This window comes from Oryctolagus cuniculus, chromosome X, assembly GCF_964237555.1.
Source record: "Oryctolagus cuniculus chromosome X, mOryCun1.1, whole genome shotgun sequence".
In the NCBI taxonomy this organism is placed as follows: domain Eukaryota; kingdom Metazoa; phylum Chordata; class Mammalia; order Lagomorpha; family Leporidae; genus Oryctolagus; species Oryctolagus cuniculus.
In genome coordinates, this window is record NC_091453.1 from 26,562,497 (window position 1) to 26,583,094 (window position 20,598).

At 38.3% G+C, this 20,598-nt stretch overlaps 1 protein-coding gene across 6 annotated transcripts in view; it reads right to left on the reverse strand.

The window, feature by feature from the left end:
* Nucleotides 1-20,598, reverse strand: part of MED14 (mediator complex subunit 14) — a 73,118-nt gene that overhangs the window by 35,965 nt on the left and 16,555 nt on the right. For all 6 annotated transcript variants that reach the window (XM_070067491.1, XM_070067489.1, XM_070067493.1 and 3 more), the window contains 6 exons: nucleotides 16,102-16,227; nucleotides 13,790-13,868; nucleotides 9,910-10,069; nucleotides 5,982-6,176; nucleotides 5,465-5,599; nucleotides 2,083-2,159 (listed from right to left, as the gene is read on the reverse strand). In XM_070067491.1, the coding sequence (XP_069923592.1) occupies nucleotides 2,083-2,159; nucleotides 5,465-5,599; nucleotides 5,982-6,176; nucleotides 9,910-10,069; nucleotides 13,790-13,868; nucleotides 16,102-16,227 (772 nt within the window). The remainder of the gene's footprint in view (nucleotides 1-2,082; nucleotides 2,160-5,464; nucleotides 5,600-5,981; nucleotides 6,177-9,909; nucleotides 10,070-13,789; nucleotides 13,869-16,101; nucleotides 16,228-20,598) is intronic.

The following is a 20,598-nucleotide window of genomic DNA, read 5'->3' on the forward strand; positions in this document are numbered from 1 at the left end:
ATACAAAAATGTATCTTTAATTTATTCATTTCTAACCATTTTCCTTTAAATTTTAAATAAAGAAAACAAAAGCCAGTACTAGAGTGAAGACTTCCTTTAAAATTATTGCAAAAGGAAGCTAAAATATACCAAATGCTTTCTTCCTAGGCAGGTCTCATAAGTTCTTGAGTTCAAAAAGAAAGAGCATTCTGAAATTCCTCTTGTAAAAGTGCTAAGAACAAGATATTTTACAAATCTGGCAATCCATGAAAATATATCTAAGCAAATAGAACACAAATGTTAACATCATTGGCTTAGAGGCTGGCACTGTGACACAGCAAGTAAAGTCTCCACCTGAGATGCCAGCATCCCATATGGGTGCCAGTTCAAGTCCTGGCTGCTCCACTTCCAATCCAGCTCCTTGCTAAGGGCCTGGGAAAGCAGTGGAGGGTGGCTCAAGTACTTGGCCCATGCCACCCACATGGGAGACCTGGAAGAAGCTCGTGGCTCCCCCAGGCAATGTGGCCATCTGGGGAGTGAACCAGCAGAGGGAGGATCTCTATCTGTCTCTCCTTCTTCCTCTGTAACTCTGATTGTCAAATAAATAAATCTTACCAAAAAAAAAAAAAAAAAAAAAAGTGAAAAAATCACTGGCTTATCTGCAGTTGCCAAGAACAATGAAAAAGAAACAATGAAATGTATCTCCTCCTCTCTGCCAAAAACCTGTATTTTGGACCCAAACAGTGTATCTCTTAGATAGTACTTTAGCTTTGCCAAGTCCACACTGAAACACTTTACAAAGCTCATGCAAAACATTCACTTTACTTTTAAACAATCTCTGGCTACTTGTCCTCTGCCCATTTGCTTGTCTATACTCTCTTAGTTATCTACACCAACTCAATTATTAGCACCATGGTGATGACTTGACTTCTCCTGCCCAGACCTGTTAGACCTGTTATCTGAGCAAGCCTAGCCCAAGACACATTCCTGCCTACTCAAAAGGTGTGAAAGCACTTCACACTTAGCAAAGTCCTTTCAAACTCATACCCGCAGTGTTTCTCTCCGAAAGCACCACCCCATTCCATTATCTGCCCAAGATAAAGCTAAGAAGCATCTCTGCCACCTCTCCCCCCTTCTCTGGTCCAACTTCAATCTAATCACCAATCTCTGAATGTTTCATCTCCTAAATTCTTATGGAACCTGCCACAATCCAAACTACTAACAACCCCGGTGTAAGCCCTTTTAGCTACTGGGTTTTTTTTTTTTATTTAGTAAATATAAATTTCCAAAGTACAGTTTATGGATTACAATGGCTCCCCCCGCCCCATAATTTCCCTCCCACTCGCACCCCTCCCATCTCCCGCTCCCTCTCCCATTCCATTCACATCAAGATTCATTTTCAGCTACTGGTTTTTCTACTTCAGTCTGTCCTCAGCAATTTATTTTCCACACTGCTATCAGGTTGAGCTTTCCAAAGCACCTCACTAACCTGCCTAAAATTATCTGATGGTTTCTTAGTGCCATTATGATAAAAGTCCTATGAGACCTTACCCTTCCTGCTCTTCTGGCTCCCTCACCTCCTGTCAGACTAAACTAACTCCTTTGAGCTCCAGAACATGGAGCTCTCTCTTGCCTCCAAGTCTTCATATAAGCAGTTATTCCTTCTGGTTAGAATCTCTTGTCCCCACCTCAATTCCATTTCCTATGGTCAATTCTCATCTCCCCTTCAGTTCAAGTACCACTGGTATTTTTCAGATACCCATCCTGACTTCAAAACTAGCCCACATCTATGGCTATAAGAACACATAGCATCCTAAAGAACCCATGAGAATTTAAGCCTGATAAACAGTCATATTCAGTAAGTATCTGATGTATAAACAAAAGAAATACAGAGGAAAGACATCCTAAAACATCAAGTGGTGCCAGATTGCCACTCCATAGGTTCAAGGGAATCTTCCCACATTCCTAGTAATTCTATGCAGAAGTCTGTGACATACACAGACTAAGAACTCTATTTTATACTGTCTCAAGGAACGAGGGGAACAGCTCTGGCAATGTGACTACAAGGTATAGCACCAAGTAAGACACATGACAGGGACTTACTTTAATAAGCGAATTGCATGGCTGAAACCATCACCTTCCACTTGTACACCTTGATGTGGAATCTCGAGATTGGACAACTGGAAAGAGAAAAGCACAATTGGATCAGACCACCAATTTTACAAAGAAACTACCTTTTCTAAGTAACACTGCCTGTTCTCACTGCATTTATTCTAGGGCCAGTCTTTTCACAAAGTTATCACATATCAGGCACGAGCATTAGCCCCATCACTGAATTGCCTACATATTAAGTCCAATGAAACTAAAAGCTGCCTCAGAGCCTCCAGTTAAAACACACGCATACCTCCACAGGTGGCAAATCTTTGAAATTCTGTAGACTAATCTAATTTTGCAGTGAGCCAAGTGATTCAGAGTCAAGTCTGGTGGTTCCAAATGAGGCAACAAAAATTAAGACCTTTTCCTTGTATAATTCTATTGTGTTTGTTCAAAACAAAGTTTAAACCACAGTCATGTCTTATTTCTAATCATAAAAAATATTTAGTGAATAACTTTTCTGAACCACATTTTTAAAATCATTTACTATGTGAAACTCAAGAAAAGATTTTCAACTTATGCATTTTCCCAATGAGATATCTTTCCCAATTGAAAGGATTCAGAAAGCAAGTTAAAAAGATTAATGCAGCAATAGGGCCTGAAACCTTTTCCATGGAAGTTATTAAGGTATGCCAGAAAGTCACCTGATCCACCAATGAAATGTTTGCCTCTGGCAGGTATTCCCAGGGCTTCTATGTCAAATTACTTTTTAAAAGATTTTAATTTATTTGATAGGTAAAGTTACAGAGGGTTCACTCCCCAAATGGCTGCAATGGCTGGAGCTGAGCCGATCTGAAGCCAGAAGCCAGGAGCTACTTCCAGGTCTACCATGCGAATGCGGGGCCCAAGTGCTTGGGCCTTCTTCCACTGCTTTCCCAGGCCACAGCAGAGAGTTGGATTGGAGGAAGAGCAGCCAGGACTAGAACCGGTGCTCATATGGGATGCCGGTGCCACAGGCAGAGGCTTAACCTACTGTGCCACAGCACCGGCCCCCAAACTATTTATTTATACAAACTTTGTTCCAGAAAGGATCTAAGGCAGCTCTAAGCACTGACTTAGTGCTGCTCTTTGGGGCTAGGGCAGAGGTTTAGAAAAATAACTACTGATCAATTAGGCAGTAGGGATTCAGATTTAAAAGGAACTAAAGCATGAGATAGCTCAAAAAGGTAGCCACTATTCTATCAGAAACACAAACGTCTCTGGTAAGATTAATTTATCACATCTCAGTATAACTTACCTAAACCAGAAACACTGCTTTCGTTTTTTAACTAGCTAGAACTTCACAGAAAGAAAAATCAGCTAAATTTTTAAGAATGAGTTTAACAGATAACTATAGACTGTTCTTACATGACCTAAGTGTACAACAGGTATAGGAATACAGAGAACGACAGAGAAGACATGCCAATGGTATTGGTTTGTGTGGCCCACAAAAGTACACTGTTTTTTTTTTTTTTTTAATTCTGGCCTGTGGGTTGGGAAGAGAAGACATAAACATCACAATGCTCCAACATCATGTGTATCCTGCCTTCCCACTGCAAAGGTAACAACTAAATGACATTCAAGAATCAATCCAAATGGCATGACAAAAGAGCCTAAGGGGACCAGCATTGTGGTACATCAGGTTGAACCACTGTGATGCAGGCATCCCATGAGCACCAATTCCAGTCCCGGCTGCTCCACTTCCATTCCTGGGAAAGCAGCAGAAGATGGCTGAAGTGCACCCATGTGAAAGATCCAGATGGAGTTCTGGCTCCTAGCTTCAGCCTGGCCCAGCCTCACCATTGTGGCCGTCTGGGGAGCTAACCTGCAGACAGAAACTCTCTGTCTATCCCTCACTGTGTTGCTCTTTCAAATAAATTAATTTAAAAAAAAAAAAAAAAAAAAAAAGAGCCTAAGAGCACAGGTAAGTAAATAGTAATCACGGATGCTTCCTGTACTGTTTAGGAGCTATGGTCAATATCCAGACAAGAGAACATTGATCAGGCTCCTAGTTCTAGGAGCTGGGTCATCAAGGACATGAGTTCCTATTTTAGGTGCCTATTTCTGGGCTGGGTTTCTCTCAGGGCTACTGCTGCTCTTCGCAACTTCATACCTTATCCTCCACTTGCAGATTCCAAAGCCTTCTACTGGCAACAGCAGCTCACGGGCCAAATCCAGCCCACTGCCACTTCTTGAAAATAAAGTTTTATTTGAAACATAGCCATTATCATTTGCTTAAATATCAATTATGGCTGGCTCACATTACTACAGTAGATTTAAATAGCCATAACAGAGACCATATGATCCACAAAGTCTAAATTATTTACCATCTGGCCTTTACAGAAAAAGCTTGCTGGTTCCTGTTCAAAGACATGAAAGCTATTTTCATCAAACCATCCCAAAGCAATTATCATCAGCCCAACTGAAAAACTCCACTTCCACATTTGCAGGCCCCTTCTTCATTCATAGTATTTTATAAAGGAGGGAGTTCATACAAAAAGGAAAACTTCAAAATAAAGGGAAGTAACTGGGATTTTATTTAAGATTTACTTATTTATTTGAAAGGCAGAATGACAGAGAGAGGGAAGGAGAGAGAGATCTCTTCCATCCACTGGTTCATACCACAATGGGCAGGCCTGGGCCAGGCTAAAGCCAGGAGCCTAGAACTCCATCTGGGTCTCCCACATGGGTGGCAGAGGGCCAAGCATTTGGGCCATCCTCTGCTGCTTTCCCAGGCACATTAGCAGGGAGCTTGATCAGAAGCAGAGTAGCTGGGACTTGAACTGGCATTCCAATGTAACTATATATAGTTTTATATATATATATATATATACACATATATATATATATACATATATAAAAGTTTCTGTTATCTCCCTTTACTCTCATGTCAGGAGATCATACTAGATATTCATCAAAGATACTAATTCTGTGTAAATCCTTTGCATCGTCCATATACCAAAAGCAACCATTTAATTTAATATTCTTTGACATGCTTCTTAGAAAGGAGAGCAAATTACTAGTGCTTAAATAATATATGTGGCTTTACCAACTCAGAAAAAAGATCAGCCTATCTAATCACCTCCTATAAGCTTAATCAGTACTGCTATTTTTTTCTAAACTGAGAATTTACTGTCCATGTCCATAAACAATGGTAAGCCCAGAATCTGGACTCAGAGGGATGAAATAATTTAGTCATGTTTTACATGGCTATTATGAGATGCTATGACAGCAACCCCTTTCCTCCCAAAATGAACAGAATCACACTCATTTTTGTTCACCTAATGGAATCCATGTAACTTTGGGATACATTTTTAAAAATTACTCTTTCTAGAATTGTTTCAAAAATTACCTCTAACCGAAGTCCTACAAATGGCATATTTGTATCACACATAGCGACAAAATGAGCTAGAACTTTATTGAAGGCACACATTTCTCCTGATCGCTTGGTTTTCTTGGATTCTACTGGACATGGATCATCAGACAACTAGAATTTAAGTAAACAAGAAAAGTGAGTTAAAAGTACAGTTAAACACCACAATAAAGCTCAAGGTTAATCAAAACAAATGTTATTCTACTCTTTCAACAAATGTTTACCAAGCAAATACTGACATATAATGAACAATTGCTGACCTAAACACTGGTAATTCAGCAGTAAATATTCTGTGTTTAACAAGTTCCCACAAGGAAATGATACACAACTTAAAATTAAAAGAGAAATATTTTCAAAAAATGTACACAACTATTGTACATGTATCAGCTGCCCATCTCTTTAAAACCTTACCTAATTGTTTCCCATGTTAAAAGTGAGTAAAGAACACAACAATGTTATACACAAATTCTGTGCTCATTTTTGTATGCAATCATACCTTGCGTTTGGTTCCGGTTCTGGTCTGTTTCCCAGTTTTTGTATGAAAAACAAAGTCCTGGACATTTTCCTTGAACTGCTGCAGCAGCAGGGCCATGACGGGGCTGTCCTCACGATCTGCAGCATTCACAGACATGAAGTAGTACTTGTACAAAAGTTGTGTGGGTTTATTGGGAACCTCTAGCATCTCCACAACCTAAAAAGGCCCAAACCAGAAACTCAGAGAAATAAAGTGCTGGATAGTTTCTTCTATCAAAAAGGACTTTAAATTATAAATCTAATGTGCATGTCTTTATTTAAAAAACAAGGACAAATCGATCATGATATTAAAAATAAAAAGCATTCCCAAATATATAATTTGTTTTCTAAAAAACAGTTCAGACTAAACAGTAAAAGTAAATATAGCCATAAACAATAGAAAATGGGGCACTTACATTCTTGATATTCCTAACTCAGCTTATAAATTGGAAAAAAGAGTTTATGCCTATATTCAACTGGTCTGCTATATTTTCTAGAATAGTGTCTATTTTAAAAATTGTCCTGCTTTCTACCTTAACCTCTAAAACATCCTGAAAATTACATAATTATGGCTAAGGAAAATGACAACTATCTGTCATGCTTGCAAACATGCAAAAACAACTCCCATTTTTTTCAACTGAAAAGGTCAGTCATAGAGAGGATAAACATCCCTGACACTTAACACCACCCAATATAGAGCTTACTATTTGCCAAGTACTATCCCATGTAGTTTATAGATGTGAACACATTTGTTCCTAATAACTTAGCAAGGGAGATATTACCTTTATTTTTCTGATGAGGAAACTGAGGCATCAACAGTGAGTTATTTGCCCAAGGTCACCAAGCCTAGAAGTGATGTACACACACTTTGATTCCAACACTCTGGCTCCAGAGACCCTGCTCTTATCCACCAAACCTGTTTACTAGTTTCAAAGTGTAGTGAAAATTTAAGAAATGTTCTCTAAATTCCTTAGTGACAGAAATAAATGCCATTGCAAAAGGCTCTTGGCCAAAACATACTCTTTCCTGTCTCACCTTCCCTTTTCTTCTCTCCTCTTCCCCACCCACTCTCTAAAGGAAAGCACATTGCTGGTGTGGCTCAGGAAATGGAAGAAGCAAAATGGCCACTTCACCAAAGAATGTGCGAATAAGCACATAAAAGACACTCCACACAAGCACCATTATGACTGCGCTAAGATGCCGCTACACACCTGTCAGGATGGCAGGAGTTCCAGAACGTTACAATGCTAATTGCTGGTGAGGATAAGGAGCACCTAGAACTCTCACACACTGCTTGTGGGGATGCAAGAGTGTCTCATCAGCACACACTGACCACGTAACCCAACAGTGCCACTCCTGGTGACTTCTCTAAAATAAATGAATGCTCACACACAACCTACATGTGTATGTTTACAGCAGCTTAAGTAACATCCACCCCAAACTGTAAGCAGCCTAGATGTCCTTCGAGGGTGACTGAGTAAACAAACTGCAACATTCAAAGCATGTAATACTGCTCTACAATAAAAGGAAGGAACTATTGTACACACTAAAACTGAATGAACATCAAGGGCATTATGCTGAAGGAAACTAGCAAGATTACAGAGAAGGAAGGTCACAGGTTACTAGTTGGATGACAGGCTGGTTAAAAAGGGGGCAGCATGAGGTAAGGTGAATCTGTTCTATGTCCCAAATGAAATGGAGGTTTACACAATTGTATGTATTTATCAAAAGTCACACACTTAAAGGTCTGAATCTTTATTGTATGTAAACGTATCTCAATAAAGTCGACCAAAAGAAATAAAGTGGCAGAAAATAACATCTAAAGAGAGATCAACTACAGTATGCTCTCCTCTCTTCTTTTTAATATCTATGGTATTCTTTCTACTTTTATGATTTGATCATTTTTTTAAAAAACTTATTTAATTGAAAGAGTTACAGAGAAGGAGAAGCAGAGAGAGAGAGAGAGAGAGAGAGGGAGGGAGGGGTCTCCTATTGGGCTGGTTCACTCCACAATTGGCCGCAACAGCCGGAGCTGTGCTGATCCAAAGCCAGGAGCCAGGAGCTTCTTCCGGGTCTCCAACGTGGGTGCAGGGGCCCAAGGACTTAGGCCATCTTCCACTGCTTTCCCAGAGAGCTGGATCGGAAGTGGAGTAGCCAGGACTAGAACCGGTGCCCATGTGGGATGCTGGCACTGCAGGTGGCGGCTTTACCCACTACCCCACAGTGCCGGCCCTGATTTTATCTTTTTTTTGACAGGCAGAGTGGACAGTGAGAGAGAGAGACAGAGAGAAAGGTCTTCCTTTGCCGTTGGTTCACCCTCCAATGGCCGCCGCGGCTGGCGCGCTGCGTCCAGCGCACCGCGCTGATCTGATGGCAGGAGCCAGGTACTTATCCTGGTCTCCCATGGGGTGCAGGGCCCAAGGACTTGGGCCATCCTCCACTGCACTCCCGGGCCACAGCAGAGAGCTGGCCTGGAAGAGGGGCAACCGGGACAGAATCCGGTGCCCCAACCGGGACTAGAACCCGGTGTGCTGGCGCCGCTAGGCGGAGGATTAGCCTAGTGAGCTGCGGCGCCGGCCTTGGATTTTATCATTCTTAAGAGATAAAAGTGGATGATGGGGAAGGACCTACACCCCAAGTTCTTTCATTCATTCATTTATCAGAGATAGAGAGACAGGGTGTACTACCATCCACTGGTTTACTTCCCAAATGACTACAACAATTGGAGCTAGGGCTGGGCTGAAGCCAGGAGCAAAGACCTCAATTGACAGGGACCCAACCACTTGAGCCATCACCTGCTGCTTCCCAAGGTGCACATTACCACATAGCACCAGGCATCAAACCCAGGCACTTCAATATATGATGCAGTATCCCAAGCAGCATCTTAACTCTTAGGCCAAATGCCCGTCTCCTACATTCACTTTTGATCTAAATCATGTGAAAACAAATTACTGCTTTACAATAAATCACTAGTCATTGACACAAAAGCTTGGCTACTTGCTGATGCTAAATAAGGTCAGAAAATGAAAAGATATGACCACTTCAATTCTTACTTTGTGGCTTGTATAAGAGTTCTATGTATGGTCATAAGTTTGGTTATTATGCATGTATTATGCATTATTTCACACAGACATCACGCAGCTCACTAAGAACTGTACAATAGCCCTTTTTCTAGCTTCATAGCTGGCATTTTAAAATTCAGAAAAAAAGTAAAGTTTACACCAAGTGAAAGACTCAGTCTATATAAGTAACCCAACTTAAGATATATCAGCCTGCACAGGGACCTTTTTAAGATCATATCTTTATAAAGTACACCTCCTTAAAATATTCACTCTCATTACCTCCAACCAATAACCTTGAATTTCAAACATCTTAAGACTCTTAGCCAAAAGTACCTATTTGGTGTATATGGAGATTTTAGATAAGTTAATACTTGAAATTTTAACTAATTCAAAGATCTCAAAGAAACTAACTGGAAAACACCTAGAGAGTGAAAAAGAAATAAGAAAGGATCTTATTGTACACTGAAAGGTACATTCAGTCAAGAAAGAGGAATATGCCTTCAATCAATGAAGGATATTGAAAATAAAACTGCTTTAGCTAGTTAATTCCACATAATATTCGGTTGAAACCAAACAAGTTTATCTGATATCAAAACATCTCCAAAGGTTGTTCTCAAACTTTTCCAATTTGAGAAAGGCCTCAAATATAGGAGAAATCCTAGGGTGAGAAACATATTCCCCAAATGGGACATGACTTATCTCCCTCTACCATTCCTACCTCCTGGGTTGGGAATCATGATATAAAAGTCAAATATTCAATAAAGTTCATTTGCAAATTAAACAAATCATTCAATACACTAATAGAATTACTGAACTTGATCCCTCTCAATCATTCAATTGCATACTTACAATGTAGTATTGTGGAAGACGGGTAAGTTTAATGAATAGCTTATTCTTAGATAGGTTTCCAATAGGATGAGTTGAGTAATTGGAAAGTTGCAATGTTTCACTGCTTATTGTAGGCAGATGCTTTATCGATTGTTTGCAACGCTGTTGTCCAAGCCAAAATCTTAATTGAAAAGAGAAAAATCCACATCATGAAATCATACTTTTCTGATTAACTTGTGCTACTGGTTTTTTATAAATAGACTGAAGACAATAAAAAAAATTAATTGAAATTTAACTAAACTACAAGGACACATGATCACACTGATGAATCACTTCTCCACAGTTTTGTATGGGACTATTAATTCTTAGTTCTAGTTTAACAAATTTAAAATGGAATATGAAATGATTTTTATTAGTTCTAAAGCAAAATTATCTATAAGGCCAGACACTGTATTATTACAGGGAATGACAGATTTCCTATGGTCTAAAGATAATACAAACTGTTCTCAACATCCTGCATAAAATGCCTGAAGTGTTCATAAAACAAAATAGAGCAAATAGGTATAAAAATATTTCACTTTTACAGTATCACTGGAAATGTAAACCAGTTTTTATATTGCATATGTGTAAAAAGCACAGTATACACAGTAGATGCCAGTATTAATTAGTTTCTTTCTCTCCTCCTTTTCAAATATGTCACCGTATTTTATTTAGATACTTTTTAAAAAGATTTGTTTGAAAGGTGGAGCACTGGAAAGAGAGGGTGAGACAGAGAAAGAGCCAGATCTCCATCCACTGGTTCACTCCCCAAATGCCCCACCAGCAACCAGGGCTGGGACCAGGCCGAAGCCAAGAATCTGCAACTCCAGCCTGGTCTCCGACACAGGTGGCAGGGCCCAAGTACTTAGGCCATCATTCTCTGCTTTCCCAGGCACATTAGCAGGGAGCTGGATCAGAAACGGAGCAGCCAAGACTTGAACCTGTGTTCTGATATGGAATGTCAGGGTCATGAGTGGTGGCTTAACCCACTGTGCCACAATGCCAGCCCCCAATCTGATGCTTTTACTAGAGTTTTCTCTTTCCTTTTATTTCGTTGTCTATCCTTGAGGTTAGGATATCATACAATTAAATACATAAAAAAAGGACAAAATGACTGGCACAATTTCTCACTGCTGCACAGTGAGATAATTCCACAAAAGAATTTTTCACACCAACGTAACAATGCCACAACATCCAAGCTCATGATCATCAAACTTACCTGGCTGAACAGAGTACAGGCCAGTCAGGGTGTTGCACTGTTTGTGCAGTGAACTGCATGTGGTAAAAACTACACTATTCAGATGCAATAAAACCATGTTATAATATGTAACACTTTAAGGGTAGTTTTGCCCACTGCTACTGGAAAGTATATAAAATCTGGAAACAACTTTTCTCCAAAGACAAATATAACAATGTTACAGGATCAATTGCTGGAAGTGGCTACTGATTAAGTACAGATAAACTTTGAAAACATTGTTATCACTTGCTTCACTTTGGATAAGAGTTACAAATGACCAGCCTGAACTTGCTGAAAAGTTACAAATGACCATCCTGAACTTGCTGAAATGTTTTCAAATCTCTACTTCCATTTCCATCAACAGACCTTTGTAAGAATGTCATCTTAACTGTCTATGTTACTAAAAGAAAAACACAGAAACAGTTAAGATAAACATTATCTCATATGATTATCATTACCATCAATATGACCTATATAAACTACAACAAGCAAGAAAGGAGCTCATTTGTCACATTAAAAGTTTTAAATAGCAATATATAAAGGTGGTCTTTTTCTAAAGTGTTAATTGCTATTTCACTCCTAACACTTTCTATAGTTTTCTTTTTTTCCTACGGTGTGTTTGTTCTGACTATATTTATTAAGGTATAAATTTGGGGCTGGCATTGTGGCACAGTGGGTTAAGCCACCACCTAGGATGCTGGCATCTCATACTGGAGCACAGGTTCAAGTCCCAGCTGTTCTACTTTCAATCCAGCTCCCAGCTAATGCACATGGGAAGGCTGCAGAAGATGGCCCAATTACTTGGACTCCCGCCACCCACGTGGGAGACTCAGATGGAGTTCTGGGCTCCTGGCTTGCAGCTATTTGGGGAGTGTATCAGCAGAAGATCTTTCTCCATCTTGCCCTCTCTGCTGCTCTGCCTTTCAAACAAATACATCTTTTTTTTTTTTAAAGTATAAATTTTGTCTGTTGACTATAATAAAAAAAAGGGAGTTTATAGTCTTTATATGATTTTTCACTACTTTTTCTAGAATTCGCTTTTATTGAACATGATAAAAAAATATGAACTTATGATCAACTGCATTAGTCCTTAGGGAAATGAAATTAAAATCACAATGAGATCTTTTCCCACCAGAATATCTATATTCAATGATAGTAACAAGTGATGGCAAGGACACAGAGAAATAGAAATCTTCATACATTGCTATAACATGGTAAAATCTTGAAAACAGCATGCTAAGTGAGAGAACAGGCACAAAGGAGCATCTATGTTATGACTTACAAATGTGAAATGTCCAGAAAAGGCCAATTTATAGAAACAGAAGGTATATTCATAGTTGACTGGGGCTGGGAATTAAGAATTTACTATAAATGAGTCTTTTGGGGGATGATAGAAGTATTTTAAATTTCCTACAACTGGATTGTGGTGATGGTTGTAAAAATCAGCAAATTTCCTAGAAATTACTGAATTGTACAAATCATTGAATGTGTGGATTATATGGTATAAAGTTATACCTCAATAAAATTGCACCTCAATAAAACATCTTGCCCACCCAAAAAATGGTTCATGATAGATTAGTGATATACTGGTCACTAATGAGATCATTTGAGATTATTTTAAGTAAATCTCAGGTGACATTTCTCAGAAATAAATAATGTCAGTTAAACTACAGATACATAATTGTTAAAGGCTTTTGGGGCTTAGCTCTCTGGTTTTAGATTTTATTTCTGGCACTAACAACCTTAAGTTATGCGGTATATTAATTAAGAATGTTAGATATTTAAGCCTTGCTTACTTAGCCAAAATACACAAAATGCCAAAACACTAAAAATTGTTAGTGAGACTGACTATAATCTATTGACCAACAAACAGATATACTAAACAGCTACCCCCCAAAAGGCTCATATATTATTATCCATCTACTGAAATTAAAAATCATGCCTTATTAATGAAAAATTACTTGATTATAATGAATTCATTAAATATTTACAAAACCAACATAGGCGAGGGTAGAAGATTACAAAAACCAAAGATCCCACTGATCAGCCTTTCTTTTGTCTTCCAGCCTCCCCGTGACCCCTATTTTCCATTTGTCAGTTCTGGTTTTGATATCTGCAATTTATTTATGGTGCCTTGGTACAATAGGGTGGTAATGAAACCCCACAGAATTATCTCTAGCCCCATATTTAATTTTATTTGGTTTAACAGCACAAAGCATTCAATGGATTTTTAAGACAAACTGAATGATGGTACTAGAGAAGCAGAGACGACTATTCTGGAAGTGTCAGCCAGCAGATTCATACCACAGATATCATCCTGGATAAGAACATTACAGAGAACACTTGCCACAATAAAATTCACAGGAGAAAAATACGGCAAAGAATGTGAGTTGAATGTCATGTCCTTCATATCTATATTTGCTCTAGAGGGAAATTTGACACCAGGCTCTGCCTAGCATCCTGGACATCTTCCAAGAGAACTGAGATTCTAAGGTACCAAAAGGTGTTCCAGTTTCATGTCACAAACCTTAAGGACAGTGACTAATCAAGAGTAATGATGAGGAAGACAATACATCTTGTCAAAATAAGCTTCCATTTTAGCCTTAGTTAAATAAATAAGCTTACTTAAGTTGCTGAATCCAAGGAATGATCCTTTTCATATCATCATTCACAGACTTCTCCATGTCATCCAGGGTGGCCTGGTCTACAGAATAAAGCACTTCATTGATTGCTTACATGACAAAGTCTTTATCTAGGTAACCCAAAACTTAAATGAAACTTATTACTTTAGGCAGAAAATTGTTTTAGTTTTAGAGAAAACCAGACTAAATGCATCAATAGCTACAAATCTACCTACTTTAATTTCCCTCTTTAACATTTAGGGAGACTGACAATTAATACCAAGTGTACACTGGCAGGAACAACTAACAAATACATTAATTCTTTAGAGTTTATGTCTCCAGACCTGTAGTTCAGTAATTAGTATTTTTTAAAAGATTTATTTGTTTATTTGAAAGACAAAGTTACTGAGAGACAGGATAAGAGAGAGAGACAGAGATCTTCCATCTACTGGTTCACTCCCCAAAATGGGCTGGGTCTCCCACATGGATGGCAGGGGTGCAAGCACTTTGGTCATCCTCTGCTACTTTCCCAGACACTGTAAGTATTTAAACCTCAGAGTACACTCTATTCAGAATCTTAAAAATTATAAAAGCTGTTGGCTGAAGTCAGCTTGCTAAATGGCAACTCAGAACTTTTAATGACACTAATAAAGGCCAGTAAATAGAATACTGAGCAAAAGGAGAAGATAAAAAATGATTTCAAGTAATGAGAAAAGTATAAAAAATTTAAAGATCAGAAAAGAAAAAATTTAAAAGAACACTTCTCTGGGAATGAATTGTGTCAGCGTGCTCTCCCAATTAATGTGATGGTATTTGGTGAAGGGGCCTTGGGGAGGTAATAAGGGTTAGAGCAGGTCATGAGGGTGAGGCTCTCATGAAGAGGTTAGTGCCTCTAAGAAAGGATCCCAGAGAACTCACGCATTCTTTCTCCCAGTGAAGATACAGCAAGAAGGCAGCTTTCTAAAAGCCAAGCAGAGTTGCCTCTAGAAACCAACCATGATGGCACCATGATCATGAATTTTTATGCTCTGTAAACTGTGAAAAAAAAAATACTGTTGGGTAAGCCATCTAGTCTACTGTATTTGTTTACTGGAATCTGAGCTGCCTTATACCCCCAAAAGAATGAATGAATATATGTGTGTGTGTGTATACTGCTGTTTCTCTTATTTTTGTGTTTAGGTCATTTTTGGGTATGCACTGTCAATAAACAGGAAAAACAGTTAAAGCAAACAGTTTAAAGAATAAACAATTGCCTTGTTGGTTTGGATCATAGTTAAAAGATTTCATAAGTATGTCATCTGTCATTTAGCCATCATAAATGTGATGTAATGAGTCCAGTTGTTCATGACCAGCTTGTACAAAAATCTTTAGGAGTTGGCATTGTGATGCAGTGAGTTAAGCTGCTACTCAGGCCACCCACATCCCATACTGGAGTGTCAGTTCAAGTGCTGGTTCCTCCACTTCTGATCCAGCTTCCTGATAATGCTCCTAGGAAAGCAGCAGATGGTAGCCCAAATACTGGAGTTTCTGCCACCTATGTGGAAGACCCAGATGAAATTCCTGGCTCCTGGCCCAGCCCTGGCTGTTTAGGACATTTGGGGAGTGAACCAGTAGATGGAAAATATCTCTATCACATTGCCTTTTAAATAAATAAATTTTTAAAAACTACCTTCATAGCCACACAATACAGCCAGAAAATCCTTATTTTCATCAATCTATCTTGCTTAATATTAACTTCAAATGGGAATTGTACTAATATATTCAAGAGTACTGTTCCAGCAATACTGCAAAAACACTAAGTTCCTAATATTTCATCAACTCAGAATACCAACTCAGTAACAGAATGAGCTAGAAATCAATCTTTAATTTCTACAATATACAAGCCAGAAAAAAAAAATCCTATCCTCTAAGACTGGGTACACTAAGTCATCTTAGATATTTATACTGTCATAATTATGTTCTTCAGCCATAAATGACAGTAGAAACCCTTGTGGTGATTTTCCTGTTACCCATCCAATAGTGATAAAATAGAAACTGAGCTACTGAATCAATAATTTAAAAACACCAGCCATCAACAGTACTTTTATATAAGACAAGCAGCACAAATGCACTTTATATTGGGAAGCTGATCTTCAAATACAAGAAAATCCAAAGTAGAGTTAAAACAAGGCCCCAAGGAACACGTATCAGCCATTTATTCCTTCCACACCTACTTCAAATACTGTGTATATCACCCCTTCCAACACCTAATGGCAAAAATGCTTTTGTTAAAAGTATGTTTTTCTAATACTGTCACTATACCATTTATTAACTTACCAAGTCCATAAAGCATCAATTGGAACATTCCAGAATGCAAATCTACAAAAATGTGTAGACACTCCGAATTACCACAAGGCTCCAAGATGGGAACAACAAGTGCTGGAAGTGCCGATTCTATGGAAGCTGAACAGTTAAGAATTAAAAATTATTTTTCTTTCTGAATGCTTTCCCAAAAATGTATTTCTCAGTAAAAACAAACCAGCTATGGAGAGATTCTAAATGCAAGAAGAAAAACATGACTGCAAAATCTAGGATGATACTATTGTATCATATTCAAACAAACACATCCATCTCAAATATTATAGGCCCCCCAAAAAATCCAACATTCTTTAAAAAGGGTTAAAGTAGCTAGTAAAGTCACCCTTATCAGTGAGCTGAGTTCTAGTTTTACTTTCACTGAGTTGTTGGTAAAAAGTTAATTTTTAAGAATCCTCTTTTTGGCCTTACTTGAAATATATCAAGAAGAAAACTGCCGGTAAAATAATAATAAATGTTATCTGAAGAGTGTTTTCTAGCAATCAGAATCCAGGTGTTCTGGATAGGGAAAACAATTAAGTCATTTACACACTTCATCTCCAAGTCATAGACAGAGTAAGAATATAGGCAATAAGCTAAACACAAATCCCGAAAGCTAACTATACCCTTGATCTAGCGCTTCACAGTATTTCCACCAGGCCCAAATAACTTTGCCCTTAATCTCACAGGTTGGGAAAACAAAATCCAGTAAATGAGAAAAGCACTGAAAGCACACTGAGTGTAGACCAGATTGAAGGGTTGTAAAAGGAATCCACCGATACTCGATATTCTTGTACCAAGTTCCTCTACAGCTACAGTACAGAAGAAAGGCAGGCAGGGAGGAGAGTGGCGATGCAGGCCTTTCACCAGGCAACTTTGTCAAGCAAGGATAAAAACCTCTTCCCCTTCTCACCACAGGTTATTAAGAGGAAGAAATGACAAGATCGTGGGGGTACTTTAAAAAGCACAGTGTTCAATTAATGCACTTATGTGTATTCCTTTATGAATCAAAGAAACAAATCAAAACTTGTTATGAATTTACAATTCAAAGGGATAGTTACCATTTGTACTGTCTATACAAATTATCAAAAAATTAAGTAAGACTGCAGGAGACACATTAAGTTATCTAATACATATTTACATTCAAATGTTTAGCATGCAGGTCCAGCAGAACTTTCACCTGGAAAAAAAGGGGGTCACAAGCAACTCAAGAATTCCTTTCATAGTATTTTATCATTTGGAACAATGTGGCAAATTAGGTCAAAACAGTACGCTTTGTTGAACTTGCCATGAAAATACAGTAAATAATAAAAAGTGATTACAGATTTAAAGCAGGATTGTTAATTTTAAAAACATTCTATATTATAATGCCTAATGCAACATATTATAACATATTCTTTAGAGTAAAACCATTTCAAGTGTAGCAATGGAGTATATAAACTAGTTCTGGGAATTGGGATAACAATTCTAATTTCAATCCAATGATCACAATGGAGTAGTCTTGAAAGGACAGACTATCACAGAAACGGATAGAAAACACAGTCCAAAACATAGAAAATACTGTGATGTATGGCTATGAACGTACTTTATGAATACCAATGTCCACATTTTTCTTTACAAAAAACAAAATACATGAAGCTCCCCGTATTAAAGGGCAACAGGTTTTAAGTAACCAGAATGGGAAAATAAAGATGTAGGAATTAAAGACAGTGCAAGAAGATGCAAGGCCTGCCCACTACCTTCTCCCTGCAGTAGGAAGATAAAGTAACTATATATCTCTTCTTATATTTCTCCCCTATCGTTTACTGAGGACAAGACCAACAGACAATAATATAATATGTAAAGACTGAAGAGAAGCAACCAAACCTAACTGAGAATGGCTGTGCGTAACTCACAGCTTCCAAACTGATGGTGACACCCTGATTTCAGCACTGACAGGTAGAGTACAATGCAAGGGAACGTACCCTGGCTACCAAGAGTCAGGCAACACTGCAGACTGGGACATAGCTCCAGTTACCTTCAGTGCCTTTTCTGAACTTCTCTCCAAAATTCTGCTTCCTCTCCCCCAGCCCCTTTCATCCCGTGAAACTACACATTGTCACCAGGGCTATCCCAAATGCCAGTCTGCATTCCCCTATCCCCCTCTCAATGCTCCACCCTCTGAATTAATCATTTCCTCGGGCTATTCTAGTCAAGAATTGGAAGAAAAGCCACTGATTAAGGGTGCCTGCAGTGAAGGGATTCTAAGAACAGCCTACAGTCCATGTCCCATAAAGGAGCTTACTAAAACGGGCTTTCCCATAAGGAAAGGGAGCAAGCAAGATTAGGTGGAAAGTATAAACTCATCACTAGGAATTTAAAAACCAAGAGCTAGGCTATGCCTTACAATGAAGGGCAAGCAGACCCTTTCCTCTAGCAGTCCTCATTTCCAAAACTGACCTAATTAAAGCAGGACTAGGGGGACTCACCCCACATGCAAACTCCTCTTTTGCCTGCAAATCACAGTCCCAAGGCACATTAACACCCAGGACTCTAAAAACACCTAGAGCTTGAAAACCACTGCTGTTACATACTCCCAGTAGGGAGCTAAGAAGAGCGTGGACTAAGTAGCTTCAAATCATAGAATGGGGCCTAGAGAGCGGAAATGACTTGGTCAAGAGTGCACAAGTGGACTGAGATCTTCTGGCTACCCATGCAGTGACAGCTCTAAAAAATGCTAACAGGGAATCTCCAGAACTACGATGAACAGTATACACAACAATTCCTGTGTAAACACATGCTTACAGTCTATTTTCTAGGTAATTTAAATAGACCTTGGCAAGCATACTGACTTTTTAAACTTACTAAGTCTTGTTTACAAAAGATACTAAAGTAAGCCAGAGCCTATCAAAAGAATATAAAGCTGTATTTTCTGGAATCCCAACAAATAAAATTTTAGACTTTTACTATTTTGAAAAACTAGAAATAAGAAAAACTTTTAAAATTAAGATTGTAAAATCCTTAAAGTCTTCTTGAAGAACAAAGAGGGAGCTCCAACAAAGGTAACAAGATGATTAAACAAGGAAAAGCAGATTTCAACAAATGGCAATCTGACAACTTCATATCCTCAGAGAAAAGAATGCAACTGGATCCTACCTTGTATAAAACACTAACATTAACTCAATAAGAATCAAAGCTCTAAACTTAAGAGCTAAATATAAAATTCCTAGAAGGAAACACAGGATATATCTTCATGACTTTGGAAAATGGATTCCTAGGTATTGACACCAAATGTACAAGCAAGAAAAGAAAAATTAAACAACACCATTAAAATGAAAAAAAAAAATCTGTACTACAAACTATACCATAAAGTGAAAAACCACCCAGATATTTGGAGAAAATTCTTACAAATCATTATATATGAAAAGGGGCTTATGTTCAAAATACACAGAGAAGTCTTACAAGCTCAACAATAAAAAAATAAATAACAATTATAAGAAGGGCAAAGGAACTGAATAACGTTTCCCCAGTGAAGATACATGAGAAGATGCTTAACAACTATTAGGGACATGCAACTCAAAACCACACTGAGATAGCACCTCTCACCTACAAAGACAGCTGGTGAGGCTATGAAGAAAATGAATTCTCATACACTGCTGGTAGGATTGTAAAACGGTGTCAAATATGTCAAAAAATTAGAGTCACCATATGACCCAGCCATTACAGTCCCAGATACGAATATGCAGACAACAGAAATGAAAACATATGTCCACATAAAACCTTGGACATGAATGTTCACAGTGGCATTATTCACCAGACAAAAAAAAATAGAAATCACAAGGTCCACCAATGATGAACAGATAAAACATAAGTCTATCCATACAATGGATTAACTGACAATAAAAATGAAACACTGAAACCTGGTATGACATGGAGCAACTTCAAAAACATTACTTTGAAATTCAATATACAAAAGGTCACACATATGCTTCATTGTATGTATGAAATGTCTGAACAGGTAAATCTACAGACACAAAAAGTGATTGATTTCCAGGAGCTGGGGAGAGGGGAGAATAGTCAGTGACAGATAACACATACGGGGTTTCTTTCAGGGATTATTGAAATGCCCTGAAGTCAGATTATGGGAATTTTTACCATATGCAACCCACTGAATGAGTTAGACATATGTAAATTATATCTCAGTAAAGCTGTTAAGGAACAAAGGAAGGGATGTTTAGTGTCCTTTCTAACCCAAATGAGTTTCAATTTTCTTTTCCAGTCATCATTTTTAGGTCTATATTTAACATTTTTGCTCAAGAGATTAAAATGGAGGGGGTTTCCATTGAAGTTTAAAGTTAAGATTCATTTTTTAAAGATTTTATTTATGTATTTGAGAGGTAGAGTTACAGACAGAGGGAGAGACAGAGATAAAGGTCTTCCAGCTGCTGGTTCACTCCCCAAAAGGCCACAATGGTTGGAACGGAGCCGATCCAAAGCCCA